Raw genomic sequence first — 16,703 nt, forward strand, 5'->3', positions numbered from 1 at the left:
TGGTCGATTTTGCACCTAGCTTATGACATGACTGAAGATAAGCAGCTGCAGAGAGCGTCTAATTTTCAAAGTTGTGATTATAGCAAATAGGAAGTAATTATTGTCTTCCATGGACGCCATTATGGTTGTTAATTATTCACATCTTCTGTAACTTAAAAAAAAAATAAAAAAATGTCAAGATCTTACTCCATATATATATATAATTTTTACCTCATCTTTTATGTACTAACTTAGCTGATATAATACTTATATACTTTTTCATATTTATATCGATAATATTGTGGTTTGAGACACTATATTCCTCTCTCAAATCTACTTGATAACATTATTCAATTAAACAAATATTCCATGGATTTTTAATTTTTAAGTAGAAATTCATATTTAATATTCAGAAAATTACAGATATATATATTTATATATATATATTGGGAAAGGTTTCCATCCATATAAAAAAGGTAGACAACTAGTCAAGGATACAAGAAAGCTGAAAATCGTACATGCCTTGCGGTATTTAATTACACGAGAATGCAGTGCAGATCCTCAACTATATATGTTAAAAGTGTGTTTTAAGAAATTTTTACTGGATAATTTTTCCGAAAAGCATTACTTGGCCAATTTTGTAAGGATCAATATTATATTTTGAATATATCTTTTTTTTTTTTACGAAGAAATATTTGTATAATTATTTTTTTTTTGCTTGTAATATATTTATATGGGTTTTGGATAATTGTCTCTTTTGGGGATATTGACACATATATCCAGCTGTCCCATCACAAGTCTTCCGCAATATTACAATGTACAAGAAATCAAAAGAATCCCTGATCTTATGTCTCTTAAACACTGCTCTCTCTTCTTTTTTTTTTTTTTTTTTTTTGGGTCTAACTTCTAAATTTCTTAATTAAATTCTTTGATGGAATATTATGAAGATTTAATGAAAAGTATTATTTGTTATTATTGATAAATTATTATTAATTAAATTTGCATGATAAATGATAATTTAAATTAAAATATAAATATAGAAAATAATAAAATTAAACATTTGAATTAAAATATGTTATATAAATCGGTGATTATCATCAATTATGATAAATATTAAAATTCAAATTTAATTGAAAGGCATTCATGGGCATCTGTCTAGCAATTGATTTTATGTTTTTTCTTTGGTAATTAGCTAGCAAATTGAATTGATAGAACATAAAGATAAAGGACACTTAAAAAAAAAAAAAAAAAAAAGATAAAGGAAAAAAGCAAGCATCGCTGCCGTGTTGACAACTTGACATAAGTCCAAAATGATCAGACTTTTAGCTGCATGAATATCACACACACAAACATATATATATATATATATATATAGGATTATTGAATATTTCCACGATTTGAAAAGGTTGTCAATTGGTTGTCAATTATTGAAACGTCATAGTCGACATGAGAAGAGAAAAAAAAAAAAAAGAAAGCAAAAAGATCAAATTAAAGAATCTAAAAATGGACCACTTGAAAAATAAGCTTATTTTATTATGTAAACCATTCAACCTCCCGCATTGGCTAAAGAGGTTCCTAACATTCGCAACATACATATATATAATTAATTATATAATTTGCAAGTTTAATTTAAAACACAATACATTGCACTACAGCTGTCAAATACATGAAATCTGATTGAACTCCTATTGTGGGAAATCCAAACTTAGGGACTCTTTTTCCTTCTTTGTATGATAATTAAACGATCTTCGACAACCTCTTTCTTTATTTTGACATACATATTCTTCTTCTTTCCTGAAACAAATTTAAACAGAACAAATGTCAGTACTATTTAACACATGTAGCATAATACAATTTAATGCTATGCACCAACACACGTAACTTGATTAGCTTTGGCAGCAGAAAAAGCAGCTAATGATTGCTAATTTGAGTAATAGGCACAACTTTTCACAACAGCTCCTAAAGCCATATATTGTGAAAGCTCGTTTAAAATGCTGGGCAGCACTTGATAGGAATGAACTATTTTAAATTTTTGTTAGATCAAGCTTAAAAATAATTCAGTGCAATTTGATGCAGTCCAGCATTTCAAACCAACACTCGATTTGTCATTGTAGTTTTAGTTAGATGAAGAAGCTTACCGGGATGCATGCATGGATGCTATCGACCTCTCATTCTTCTAGTAGTGGTGAGGAGGAGGTGGTGATGCATAGATGTAAGCTGGAGGAGGAGGGGGAGGAGATTTGTACTTGTAAACCGGTGGAGGTGGTGGAGGAGACTTGTAATGGTAAGGCGGCAACTTAGGGGGAGATGGAACTGGAGGAGGAGGAGATTTGTACTTGTAAACCGGAGGAGGTGGTGGAGGAGACTTGTAATGGTAAGGCGGCAACTTAGGGGGAGATGGCACTGGAGGAGGAGGAGACTTGTACTTGTAAACCGGCGGAGGTGGTGGAGGAGACTTGTAATGGTAAGGTGGCAACTTAGGGGGAGATGGCACTGGAGGAGGAGGAGACTTGTACTTGTACACCGGAGGAGGTGGTGGAGGAGACTTGTAATGGTAAGGTGGCAATTTAGGGGGAGATGGAACTGGAGGAGGAGGAGACTTGTACTTGTAGACAGGTGGAGGTGGTGGAGGAGACTTGTAATGGTAAGGTGGCAACTTTGGAGGAGATGGAACTGGAGAAGGTGGTGGGGGAGACTTGTAATGGTAAGGCTTTTTGGGTGGAGATGGGTAGTGAACTGGAGGAGGAGGAGACTTGTACTTGTAGACAGGTGGAGGTGGTGGAGGAGACTTGTACTTGTAGACAGGTGGAGGTGGTGGAGGAGACTTGTAATGGTAAGGTGGCAACTTTGGAGGAGATGGAACTGGAGAAGGTGGTGGGGGAGACTTGTAATGGTAAGGCTTTTTGGGTGGAGATGGGTAGTGAACTGGTGGAGATGGGTAGTGAACTGGAGGAGGAGGAGATTTGTAGTGGTAAGGCTTCTTGGGTGGAGATGGGTAGTGAACTGGTGGAGATGGGTAGTGAACTGGTGGAGGCGGAGACTTATAGTGGTAAGGTTTCTTGGGTGGAGATGGGTAGTGGACTGGAGGAGGAGGAGACTTGTAGTGGTAAGGCTTCTTGGGTGGAGATGGGTAGTGAACTGGTGGAGATGGGTAGTGAACTGGAGGAGGAGGAGACTTGTAGTGGTAAGGTTTGGGTGGAGATGGGTAGTGAACTGGTGGAGATGGGTAGTGAACTGGAGGAGGAGGAGACTTGTAGTGGTAAGGTTTCTTGGGTGGAGATGGGTAGTGAACTGGAGGAGGAGGAGACTTGTAGTGGTAAGGCTTCTTTGGTGGAGATGGGTAGTGAACTGGTGGAGATGGGTAATGAACTGGAGGAGGAGGAGACTTGTAGTGGTAAGGTTTCTTGGGTGGAGATGGGTAGTGAACTGGAGGAGGAGGAGACTTGTAGTGGTAAGGCTTCTTGGGTGGAGATGGGTAGTGAACTGGTGGAGGAGGAGACTTGTAGTGGTAAGGCTTCTTGGGTGGAGATGGGTAGTGAACTGGAGGAGGAGGAGACTTGTAGTGGTAAGGCTTCTTTGGTGGAGATGGGTAGTGAACTGGTGGAGATGGGTAGTGAACTGGAGGAGGAGGAGACTTGTAGTGGTAAGGCTTCTTTGGTGGAGATGGGTAGTGAACAGGTGGAGGAGGAGAGTTGTAGTGGTAAGGAGGAGAAACAGGTGGTGGAGGAGAAGAGTAAGGATAGTTTGCACTGGTCTCTGAAGGGAAGCTGAGAGAGACAAAGGCCACTAAAAGAGCGATTAAGAGGGAGGTCAGTGGTGGTGACCCCATTTTTCCCATCTTTCCCAATAGAGAGAAAAGAGAGGAGGGTTGCTGGTACTGCATTTGAGCAAAGCCTCATACCCCTTTATATATAGTTTTTGTCATTAACCTCTACATGGCCAGCTAATCATGGTAATTACCAACAACTTAACAATTATTAATCCCCATCTTTGGTTAAAATACAAACAGAAGAAAAAAAAATAAAAATTAAAACGCCATTTTAATCATTTAACGTTACACATTGGGCTACGTACGTCAACTTTGAATATTATTTGGGTTGCTATAGAATACATTAACAACGTGTCTGGATTTGAGCAAAAAAAAATAATGTGTCTGGATCAATAGTACATTTGACTTGGGGTTTTGGACTTTTCCTGATATACATATATTTATATATATATATATATATATAAAATAAAAGCTTATGAATAATAATATATATGCTTGATATATACATGGTATTTACCATTCCACGTATACAGTGTGGTTTCTTTTTTTTTTTTTGTTGTAATGCAATAATTCAATTTTGCTGGAAGTCGTTGATGAATTTTTGCATATGAAAACAATTCTATGCATGAAACTTGATGCAAAGCTTTGAAAATGTGACCAGCTGGTGGCCTAACTTTTTTAACATATACTTTTCTTCTTCTTGTTAAGTTAGGGCACAGGAACTGGCGGCTGTTACTTTCATCTCTCTTTGTTAGAGTAATATATATATCTGGCCTCTACTTTGTCATATTCACTTTTGCATGGCTAGCTTTACTCAAGTTTTGTGGTCACAACATAAAACAGGGACTTGACCTCCATTTGCCCTGCATTTTTCCTTTTTCTGATCTTTGACTGTTCAAAACACATGTATTTAACCCATATAAAAAGCTATATGCACACAAAATTTTTTTTCTAATTTATCTGATAGAAACTTTTGTCCTCCTAGCTTCTTTGAATTCTTGCAAACAATTAATTTACAACTTAAACTTTCATCAAATGGGTCATTAAAGCTACAACAGCTCATCTTTTATTAAAAGCTACCTAATCATAAAAAACGAAACTTCATCAAGCATCAATATTTAATTGATCATAATCATTATCAGTTCATATTAATTAATACTCCTTTTTTTATGGATTTTTTTTTAATTATGAGGTTTTAATTAATCATGTAAATGTAGCTTAGTAGCGAAAAAAGTATATTTGTCCTAGCAATGTTTTGTCCAACAGTAATTTTGAGCTTGAATTCTTCTACTTTAATTGTAAAATATCTTACACTTTATCTTGAAAGGCATATCAATGTAAATGTCTATATTAATAACTTCATTTTTATTAAGTTATTTTTATTTATCCCTCTAACTCATAACTAAAAACATAATTTACCAAAGTGACCATGTAAAAGAAGCCATTTAAATCACCACAAAAATTTGTGAATCCCTCTGGTATGACATTTATTAACTTGAATATCCCCATCATTGGATATCCACATCATTTGAACATCCATATCAGTATATTTTCCAGCTTAAGCTGGGAGGTACATCCAAAAGATTAATTTTGTTACTTTTATAACCACAATTCTTCAAAACACAGTTTTCATTAATTCAGATCTATTTTTATTTACCTCTTAATTCTAACCAAACTTCTTAACTAGTCATCATTTACTTCATATATTGTGCTGATTTTTTTGGAGAACAAAAATTAATAAATCAGAAATGGCTCCACCAAATTACTGAAAAAGCAATGAATCCATCATCCATTTACGTACCCGTACAATCATAACATGCTTTAATTTAATTTAACTTGAATTATCATTAGCATAAAAGCAATATAAAGTCGGCCATTATCAATTTAATTATTATTATATATCTTTTTCTGTAGTCCAGTAATGATTCAGCATGTAGCATATCACGTGCCATTCACGTGGCATCGGTCACAAAGACATTCTTCCCTTGTGCTAACAATGAAAGAAGAGTCGGTGATGATTATGACTGAACCCAACGTAACCCCTTTTACCCCATTTTTTTCTTTCTCCATTTGAAAAGAATCAAGTATTTTGGTTTTTATTTTTGTTCTTTCTTTTTTTTTTTTTTTTTTTTTTTTTGACTACTTCTCTTGGTAGGTATACGTTTCCATAGAAAATTATATATAACTTATAAATATACATATACGTATAAACCTGTAAAATAAAAATGGTGAAAACAGTCCCCAAATACGGTATTGGAAGTTTTGATCGATACGTCTCAGACTCCAATTACCCACACTTTTCAGAATCAGAGAATGAATTCAACCAATTTTTTTTCTTTCATTATTTATTATTATCTTCCTGTTGAAAGACAAAAAGTATAGACTTCTAGCTTGCTTGCTGGGTAGAGAGTGATATATATATATATATATATATATATATTAATAATAATAATTATTATAGACATTAATAAATTTCAATGTGGTCATGTTCCACCTAAATCAACATGGGTCGAAGCTGAACGTTTTCTGGAATACCAGTCTTTCAATCCTGTCATCATAAAAGTACAGATAAGGAGTAGCTATCAAATTATTGTATATTATGTAAATTATATCTTTCTCTATGGTTTTGGTGTATATGTTGAGAAAACAAAAAAAAAATTGTGGAAACATATGATATTATAAAGAATAATTTTGAGAAGCCAGAAAATTTGGCATGCCATGTGCTAGCTAGCTCATGGACATATTCATATCTAGAAACTTTCAAACTGTGGAGACCCTTAGAAAATGCCACGCAAATAAGGTCTTAGATTTGCTTATCCAGCATTCAATGTGGTGGGGTAAATTGGTTAATTATTTGTTATGTGACAGTATGTATACATATTTTTTCTTTCTTTCCTTTTTTTTTTTACTTTTTGGGACAAAAATTACACACACACATGTGTCACCGTACTAGCTGGTCTAGACTTTTCTTCTATGTACAAACATGCTTTCTATCATAAAGCAACATTTTTACTTTCCATCTTGTAAATATAGAAAATTTTTTTCTATCTCAAAGTTTTTATTTTGTCCTATTTTATTTTAGTTTTTTGATATTTTAATTAGGGGTTTGAAGCCTAAATTTTTGCTAAAGGAAATAAAGACTTTACCACTACACTGTTACTATCCCCAAATCAGTAAAAAATTTAGTCCGTACTATAATCATAACACATTCAATACATTCAATTATACTAATTATCATGTCATCCATGTTTGTTAACTAGAAATGATGAATAATGTTATTCTTTAATCGTGGCATGTATAAACTATTTGGTAACTAATCTCAATCATTATTGATAACAAATCTATATTTTCAACTTTAATTTCTTTCATATATAAATATTCTTATTTCAGTTTCAAAAGGATAAGATTAATCACAAGAACCTCCCAACATGCACTCTTGACTAATCTCTGAAAGATTATAACAAGCTACCAAAGAAAGGTATACACATATAAAAGAAAAACTTGTACTAGCAATGCTTAAAATGTCCACTCTAAATGTATATAAAAATACAAATGCCAAAAACACTTCTCTTATATACCCCAAAATATATATTCATATATATATATATATATATATATATATATAAATTAGTTAGCTGTTGATCTGTATGATTAGTGTCAAGTCAATTAAATACGGTGTACACCAACAATTTTGTTTCACACATAGAACTTATATAAATTCCTAGTTCTATTAAAATACTATTTATAAATCACCGACATGAAAACGGAAGCAAGACAAGGATAATTTTGCAGCTCTGCTGCTGTGTATTATACTGGATATGATTAATGGTCAGAATATTATATTTTATAACTCACTAGGACCATATGAGCTTTGATGAGCGAACTAAAACTTCTATAAATATTTGTTTTATAATTGTCATTATTATCTGTCACAAATGGTAATTATTATATCATTATAATTTATTTTAACTATTTTATATTTTATATTGAGATCTATATATTACCAAGTAGGTAAATAGATATTTTAAATTCGAATATAAATATGGAGAACAGATCTCTTCGGTCCTTTGAACTATCCTTCACTTTTAATTAGCACTTATCATGTCATCATATTTTTCAACATAGGCTCCGAGACAATTACATAAGATAATATTAAAGATAACAAATAAATATATTAAGATGTCTAGAGTGAATATTTCATCTTATATTTGATTAAATTTATTCTTTCAAAATTCACTTAACTAGTTTATTATATTAATATGTTAACTAATAAAATATTAACACATGATATCTGATATGTATATATACGTGTATATATATATATACACGCAACTACTATAGGATTTTAGATCGACATGATGGTTTTACTATTAAAATTTTTTTTTTTGACTTTTGAATTGCTTTAAAAATTGAAATTTAAAAATTCATTTATGATTATCTGGATGTTTTTATTTTACCCAAATATAATTTTAATATGTTATTAAATCTGTATTTGATTAATAATTGAAATTTAAATTATAAACCTTAATTTAATCTAAATGCTAATAATGAAAGACCTTCTGCTACAACCTAAATCATCAAGTCGACTTGGGCCTAATTCTATATATATAGATTCCTTTCAGATGCATTTATACATGTATATGTGTATGTAGAAGTTAGTTATAAAACATAGCCCACACTACATGCATATCCATCATAAGACCCTAACTTTTCCGGTCTACTTGTATTTTTTGGTGAGATTTTTGTGTGATAAGACAGGGGTTAAACATAATCTTAAAGGCCATTAACGTGGGTTAGAAGGAGAAGTGAGAAACATCTCAGCACACCTCTTCCTTTTAGAAGATGATGGATATTGACAACTTGTTTGGTAAGGACAATCTCATTTTCGTCTCTCAACATCTGTTCAACCAAAAATATCCTTTAATTTATTAAAGAAAATAACTTGATTGAACTCTTGAATAATCTAAATTAGAAAATAGTGCAAAATGTTAGGCATATGCTTTTGAAAGATGCTGCCTAGCAGATTGGATGAAAAAAAGACAAAAGGAAAGAGAAGTTGATGTATCACTACTCCAAACAGGACAAGCACAGACAACATTTTTGCTTCTCTTTCTCACCCCACAATTCACAATATCCACAGCCCACAGGTAGTAACAGTCTTAGCGCATGAACAAGTATCCAAAGTGGGTTAAAAAATTAAAAAAAAAAAAAGGAAAAAAGAAGAAAGGAAAGGACAATGTTTTCTTATGGACGTTTACTTCAAGAGTACAGTTTTCTTAGTAAAAAACATGTATATTTGAGTGCCTAAAATGTAAATTTATAATTTTGAATCTCAAAAAAACAACCATGATATTCTCATCTACAAAAAGTGAAAGTTGTTCATTTTCAACTTTCCTGTAAGGTGATAAAGGGGATGACTAAAAATTATTCCTTCCCCGAACTCAACCTGCGTTCAAACTAGCTGGTTGTTATCCTATCAAATCCCATAATTAAATTTAAAAATGGTGATAGCTAGAAAAAAGAATGCTGAAAATCCACGTGGGTTCAAGTATTATACATACTCCTTAGATAATTCAATAATGAAGCACGTCTTTAAAAAATGTGTTAGGTATTGTAAACAAAATCTAAACATTAAATGCTTAAGAAAAATAAATATAGACTGGCGGCTAAGAAAGTTTAACATTAATGGCCTATTACATCCTAAGTCAAGAAAAAGGAAGTCCCTAAATAAATACATAGCAGTTTACTTCCGCTGTTTTGGGGTGTAAAATTCCATTTTCTTTTCTATCTTTTGGTCTAACATGGTGCGTTCTACCAACTTCTACTCTTACAAAAGGGCAAAAAAAAGAAGAAAATAGTATAGAATAATATTGCAGAGAAATATATATATATATATATATATATATATATATGCCCCACAAATTTATTATTGTCATAGCTTGTTCAAAGGGGACGAAGAAGAGACCCTGTCATTCTGCCAAATGTGTAAATTTACACTCAGACCTTCCACCTACTACACAAATGAATGGTGTGGGGAAGGAGTGGGGACTACATGTAACATGAACATTAGTCCTAACAATTAACAATTAATTACTTCCTATATAATGCAAATTTTTGTGTAATTTTCATTATTCTCTCTTTTTTAGTCTTTCTTCTCTTTTTGTGGGGTTCTTACATAAATGTAAGTTGCAATCACCTTTCTGACAAATTGGTACACGTTGGGATAAATCTAGCTACCACCATCATGATCTATATGTCCTGTCAAGTTAGTTCATAACTTGTCCTCTTTGATCCCCTTTCTCTCTCTTCTCTCAAAAGGAGAGAAAAATAATTGAAATGAAAATGTACAATGGAATAATAGAGAGCAGTAAAAGAAAGAGCAATGAACCCATAAATATTAGAGTTCTAGACTTTAGACTAGGTAGTAGCATGCAATAAAGAAGAGGACTGACTTGGAGTCTTCTTGGCCAAAATCCAGCCCATCTCTGCCCAAGAACACACGCTTGCTTATGACCTGATACAATTATATATATGCATATATATAACGGTCGGTTCTAAAATTTATAGCGCTTGACTCAAGGCAGCAAGCAGTAACTTGTGTACATCAGCAGGTACAGGATTCTGGGTCAGAATATTCAGAAAGCTCAAGTGATGAGCTAAGAGCATGTACAAAGGATCAACCATGGTTTTAGATTCTTGTGAAAATTTGGCAAAGAACTTCTCCAATGGAAGCAAGTCAGCATCTGATGTTGAACACATAACATAACTAATGTCATTTCAAAATACAGATAAAACACCCTAGGGTGTAATTCACAGTTGAGCTAGTCAGCTCTCATTGTGCCAATTGCCCTAGTTTGGAATCCAGTCACAGTTGGAGAGCTGGACGCATGACTAGTCCTATCAAATGCAAGGGTCTTGTCCATCTGGAACTTTGAATCTTTAGGATTGATAACATTTTTTTTTTTTTTTTTTTTTTTTCTGGTGAGTAGGATTGATAACATTTTTTCTACATGATAAGATATATGTTTTAAATGCCAATAAATACACCCATATAGCTCCTTCAACATTGTTAATAACCACAAAAGCTCGCTAGAAGGTGTAAATAAATCATTACGTGATTATGTTGAGATGGTCTGCCTGAACTTTCTGACTAATTTGTGTTAATAACATTTCTGACACAAAAACAATAAACTAACCAAATCATATGGGAAACAAAATCTCTGTTAGTTGGTTAAATGAAACCCTGCCCAGCCCAGTTTTCATTCTCCATTTGAGCTCAAGAAAATGTTGTATATACCCACACCATACAAAGACATAGATTGTAAAGAAAATTACTTTATACAATGAAGTGTGCATAGATTTCCCCATTTTCTTATTCTTAAACTGTTTCTCAATTTCAATAAAATTGGTTTCTGGTGCAGCGCAAACTCTAATTCTTAAATCACCCACATATAAACCTTTCTTATAAGCAGCAAGGGTATGGAACTTCTGAAATATATATAATATATTCAGATAGGCATTTAAATTGGACATAAAGTTGGACACGGGATTAGGTCCATGTTGCGCAATCCTAGATTTTCATGTGCCTAGCCTGAAGTCCCCCCAAAATCCAGAATGCTTAAAATTCTACGAGAGAAAAGGAGACATATATCATATGATAAAAAAATCGTTTTGCGTTACAAAAAATAATGACATAAACTAAAATCTTCAACTTTGCTACATATTATATGCCCATACATCAAGGGCTACATGTAAAGGGAAGTGTTTGATTATAAATTGTTCTTGACCCACCTCTTATAAGCTCGAGTTTTCAGAAAAGTTGTGTTGACTTTATCAGAGCTATTCTAGATCTTATTAGACCCATTCATCGTGTTGCATGTGATAGACTAGGCTACACTTGAGGAAAAATATTAATAAGGTACTTGTAATATCAATTGGATCTACTAACAATTGGATTAATGCTAACTTATGTATACATAAATAAATCACTTAATAGCATACAATACATTAAACATATTGCATATAATTAACATATATATATATATATATATATATATATTTTTTTTTTCATTTCTGATACATTTTCAATTTACATATTTGATAGTAATATTAAATTGATATTCGCTATATATATATAGTGTACGTAATATACGCATACATTTACTTATGAACTATAGTTTTTTTCCAAATGCTTGCATACACACACTAAAATATGATATTAGATTTGATTTTCTACTCAAATTTTATTTCCTCGTTATTAAAATTAGTATCTTTACCACCTTTTGACATTTACCGAGTGTGTCTGAAATTCTCAAGTACTATCTGGTGTTAATTATTTAAGAACAATTCTAGGCTTGTGGTTTAAGCCAGAGGCACAGCATGAAGATTGCTGCCCCTGTCTGGACTTGAGGTTTGTTGGTGGTTCCAACTTGGCCCAAAATTTGGCATGTGTTATGAAATCAAGCTAGGTCCAACATAGAACGTTGGCTAGGTCAAATGGACCAGTTCGGCCCATCTTAGAACGCTACAAAAGTGGGTTTTACTTTGTCAGTATCTGATTCTGAGCTTCGAAAAGTTGGTTCTTAAAGGAAAAAGAATTTATAAATTTTTGATTCTGAGCTTCGAAAAGTTGGTTGTTAAAAGAAAAAGAATTTATAAAATTTTATTTAAAAATACAATAATAATAATAATAATACACTTTTGGAGTTTGGACTCAAATAATGAAACAAAAGATCCAGGTCCAATAACCAGTCTACGCTATGAGTGTCTGCAGGTTGAACACCATCACCTCTGAGCTGATAGGAATATTTTTGGCTAGAACAATTGTCTTACCCGTTATAATTTTATGTAAACATTACACTACCATGTTCACTTAAAAAAATAAATAAATAAATAAAAAAGGAAACCAATGATCTCCTTCATATTTGTAAAATTTTAAATTGATAAAATATTTTCTTTTTGAGTGTTCCAGTATTATAATCTACCTCAGTTAATGCACCTAAATAGAAAACTATTTACCAGAATTTCAAAGAATAAAAGAAAAATAAAGAATTTGATTGTATTATGAATAAAAACAAAACAAAACCAAACAAAAACAACAAAAAGTTTTTGCAGGAATTCAAAACACAATAAGTTGGGTGTTTCGAGACAGATTTAAAATTAAACTCGAAGTTCTAAACATCAACCTAAAAGTTTAACGCACAATAGACCCCAAAACTAAATAAAAATAAAAAACCAAATTTAACCCAGCATCTGACACAGTATTAACCCTACAATTTATACCAATCTCTCTACTTCAGAATATCAATAAAAAATTAATAAAGTTTACTACAGCAATTTTTCATGAAATTGGGCAAGATGGACATGAAAATTTATGAATCTGATTGCTCAAATAGAGAATATATACTCAAAATTTTCTTCATTTCAATCCCTCGATACAATTTGCATTTCAAGTGCTCATGACTATTGTGTGCCCAAAGTTTGGTCAATGGATTTGCGTATTTGGGGTATAATATGTCACAAAACTCCAAAAGGAGGATAACTAAAAATGTGTACCAGTAAATATGATCTGCATTCAACCTAGACGTCTCTCACTGCCTAAAGTCTGTTCACCTCTTACCACGCGATCCAGAACCAGATCTAGGTCCTGGAAATCGAGAAAACTGCAACCTCAAGTAATTAGAACCAGGGTTGAGTTCATCCATTTCATAGCCTGTGCCATAAAATTAATATTAATCAAAAATTGTCTGAGGGTAAGCTTCCAAGTCAACATAACATTACCCAGCAGCTCTTATGCGTGTCAAAATTGTGTGGTTCAATCATATGATTGAATAAAATCTTATTAGCTCAGTACATATTAGATATTATCAGTCTACATTTGCCTTGACTAAAGAATTAAGTTCCCCTAATACAATTGACAATGAAGATTAAAGAGAAACAAAAGCTATCACCTTGCAAGGCACTCATAGCAGTTGCTGCACAGGCTGGATTTGCAAAATCCACGAAACAAAGAATGAGCGGATCACCACCTCGCTGCATTATGAATGAATCAGAATAATAGAATGAAGAATCTTACAATCAGGTCAAAACAAATTGTTTATTCTGATCCAAAATCAACTTACGTGTTTGGACTCTTTACTCACAAGTCTCACTTCTTTATAACCCACAAAAGGGCGGAAGATATCTTAAAGTGAGCTAAGGATCCAGAAAAATTAAATAAGAGTTTAATCAAATAATATTGAGATAGAGATAAAATTGGAAAAACAAAAATAACAATAATTCTTCATTAGCGTAATTAAATAAAAAAAGGATACGAGCTACTTCCCTTCTTGTGCTGTCAGGAGGAAGTCCTTCAACGTATAAGGTGTTGGAAGCATCTGGAGGCAAAGGGGTCCTTTCCTGACCTGGCCTAGCCATTTCATCCACAGGAAGCTGATCTACAAAACCAATATTTTGACCATTTCGTGCTAAATCCCGAACCACATCGCCATGACGACCCATGAGAGCATGATTGGCAGTTGTAAGACGAGGCATTCCACCACTAAAAGCCCTTTCCAGTCCAACTCCACCAATTGCATTGGCTTCTTCAGAAGCAAAGGAAGAATTTTGCTATTAAAGAAAAAAAAAAAAAGAAAAAAGAAAAAAAAAGAGTAATTAGTTAAACATGCAATTAGATAGAAAGATCATGGAGGAAAATAAGCACAGCTTTAAGTTAAGGGATTACAGCACTCTGGAGATAACGATCATAGGCTGAATCAATTGCTTTTGTATTCCTCACCGCCCCAGTACCAACTTTAACATGATTGTTATCTCGTATTAAATAACTATGCATCTCATGGCCTGAAGGCTGGCCAGAAGGGGTGATATCTGCAATATTGAATATGATATAAGCAATCAATATCAGTTGCGTGCATGGTTATCACTGAACAAGGAAAAAATGACACCCAAAAAAAAAAAAAACAAAAATGGGGAGAGATTTCCCAAAAGACAATTGGAAGAAAGAAAAAAGGACATAAACTAATAGAAGCAAAGAAAGAAAGGCAGATGAGTGCTGCAAACCAAAATTGTTATTATATTTGGAATATTGAAGATATTAACAGTCAAAGTCATGAAACAAATGAAAGATACCCTCTCAAAGAAAGAAAATAAGATTTAACTGCTCCGCATGTGACAACTAAAAACTGTTTATTAGTCAACTTCAACACGGCACCATGGTCTAGACTCTCCCATAAAAGCACCTAAAAGTAAAATAACTAATTGATTTTATAGAGTGATGGCTTAAAAATTAATCAATTAAATGTAGGTTCATAAACACCAGTTGCATACAAATAAAAAATTTCTTTCAAATAAATAAAAGCATAGACCAATGACAAAAGGAAGACAGTAACCAAAAACTGCTCATATTAGAATACTAGGGGTATTCATTGGATGAATCACATTATAACCATTGCAGAACACTAGTACCTATTATCAATTTAGTTTTTCAATTGAACCAGAGAGAAATGAGAAGATCAAATACTTTCCAAGAAAATTGCAGTTATAGTTCACCTAAAAGATAAAAGGAAAAAAATAAAAAATAAAAAAGAAGTAAGATCATACAGAATGCATTGCTTGTTAAATAGTCCCAATATTGTATGCAAAAACACAATTGAGGGTTTTTCAGCTCTCACACGCAACAAATTCTTACTTATATAAGAACATATAAATGGTTTCTTAAACCCCTTGTGTATCCTAGCCTAGTTTTCTAACTGATAGTGCTTGAATCTTGTTAACCCTCGTTTCTATAATGAAAAACAAGGCTTTAAGCTTTCAGGATTCAACGCCATAAATACACACACACACACACACACACACTCTGGAAGAATATGAATACAAAACCATACTGAGCCTAGCCTGGCTCACATGGACATAGAAAAACATCAACAACCACATAAGGGTTTTAAAACCTCTCCAAGACACACAAATTTATTATAAACACAAAGCAAGAGGGTTTTTAAAACCAAATGCGAGAATTCAAAAGAAAAAAAAAGAAAAAAAGAAAAAAAAAGGGGCCAATGGAGCAAAGCACATTGGCTTCCAAATCAGAGTTTCTTACCCAAAACTGAGAATTCACAAACAAATACAACAAACTACATTAGCTTCCAAATCAGAGTAAAATGTAACATAACCGGATCAATAACAAAGCCTCCTTCAAATTAAATTGTTTTGAGAAGGCGTACCAAAATTAATCAAGGCTTAGGGGAAAAAAAAGAAAAAAAAAAAAAGAAAAACAACAACAACAACAACAGCGTACCATAGTCGGAACGGGGACGCTTATGCACTCCTCCAGACGAGGGAAGCAGAAACTGCCGATGGTTCCAGAATCCCTCCGCCATGATTGTTCTGCTGTAAGATTAAACAACAAATTTTTTTTTTTTAAAAAAAAAAAGGCAATGATATTATTAAAACCCTAAATTGGTAGAACCTTGGCGTGAAGATTGGTAAAGCAAATTTTGCCCCAATTTCTCTTCTTTGCTCCTTTTGATTTTTATTTTTCTTAATAAAATTAAAAATTGTAAAAACTATTTTTTTTTTTTTTTTTTTTTTGGGGTGGGGGGGAAGCCCGGGGTTTGAAATTTCTGGTCGTAAACGTTCTGATTTCGCTCTCGATCGGCTGATATTTTCTGAGCTTCGCCGCCGGATCTTGCAGAGGTGTGCAAATTTTTCGGACCGCGTGTATTATCTTTTTTCCTGATTTGGTGTATGAGACCTCACTTTTTTCTCCGTAATTTACTAGTAGCGTTCCGCCACGTCTGATACGCAGACACGTGGAGCCTATCATTGTGCTGTTTTATTGAATTATTATTATTATTATTATATTTAAAAAAATTAAAAAAATATCAATAATTTTATGGTTTAAAATATTCGATATTTTTAAATTTGTTTTTATAATTTTATTTTATAAAAGAGTGAAAAT

The 16,703-nt window shown here is 32.8% G+C and overlaps 2 protein-coding genes across 3 annotated transcripts; both read right to left on the reverse strand.

Moving 5' to 3' along the window:
* Window positions 1-1,491: 1,491 nt before the first annotated feature.
* Window positions 1,492-3,832, reverse strand: LOC107435716 (extensin). Its single transcript, XM_048476219.2, has 2 exons — window positions 2,118-3,832; window positions 1,492-1,773 (listed from the first exon to the last, which is right to left on the reverse strand). The coding sequence occupies exon 1, from the start codon at window positions 3,815-3,817 to the stop codon at window positions 2,156-2,158; it is 1,662 nt and encodes a 553-aa protein (XP_048332176.2). The 5' UTR covers window positions 3,818-3,832; the 3' UTR covers window positions 1,492-1,773; window positions 2,118-2,155.
* Window positions 3,833-13,108: 9,276 nt separating this feature from the next.
* LOC107435713 (RNA-binding protein 2) lies at window positions 13,109-16,471 on the reverse strand. 2 transcript variants are annotated; one of them, XM_025068047.3, is made up of 7 exons: window positions 16,212-16,471; window positions 16,041-16,129; window positions 14,472-14,614; window positions 14,062-14,356; window positions 13,870-13,931; window positions 13,699-13,780; window positions 13,109-13,460 (listed from the first exon to the last, which is right to left on the reverse strand). In XM_025068047.3, the coding sequence occupies exons 2-7, from the start codon at window positions 16,120-16,122 to the stop codon at window positions 13,357-13,359; spliced, it is 768 nt and encodes a 255-aa protein (XP_024923815.1). In that variant the 5' UTR covers window positions 16,123-16,129; window positions 16,212-16,471; the 3' UTR covers window positions 13,109-13,356. The 2 variants fall into 2 exon arrangements, with proteins under 2 accessions (XP_024923815.1, XP_024923814.1); XM_025068046.3 differs by having other exon boundaries at window positions 16,041-16,132.
* Between the last annotated feature and the right edge of the window lie 232 nt (window positions 16,472-16,703).

Source organism: Ziziphus jujuba, chromosome 5, assembly GCF_031755915.1.
Source record: "Ziziphus jujuba cultivar Dongzao chromosome 5, ASM3175591v1".
NCBI lineage: Eukaryota > Viridiplantae > Streptophyta > Magnoliopsida > Rosales > Rhamnaceae > Ziziphus > Ziziphus jujuba.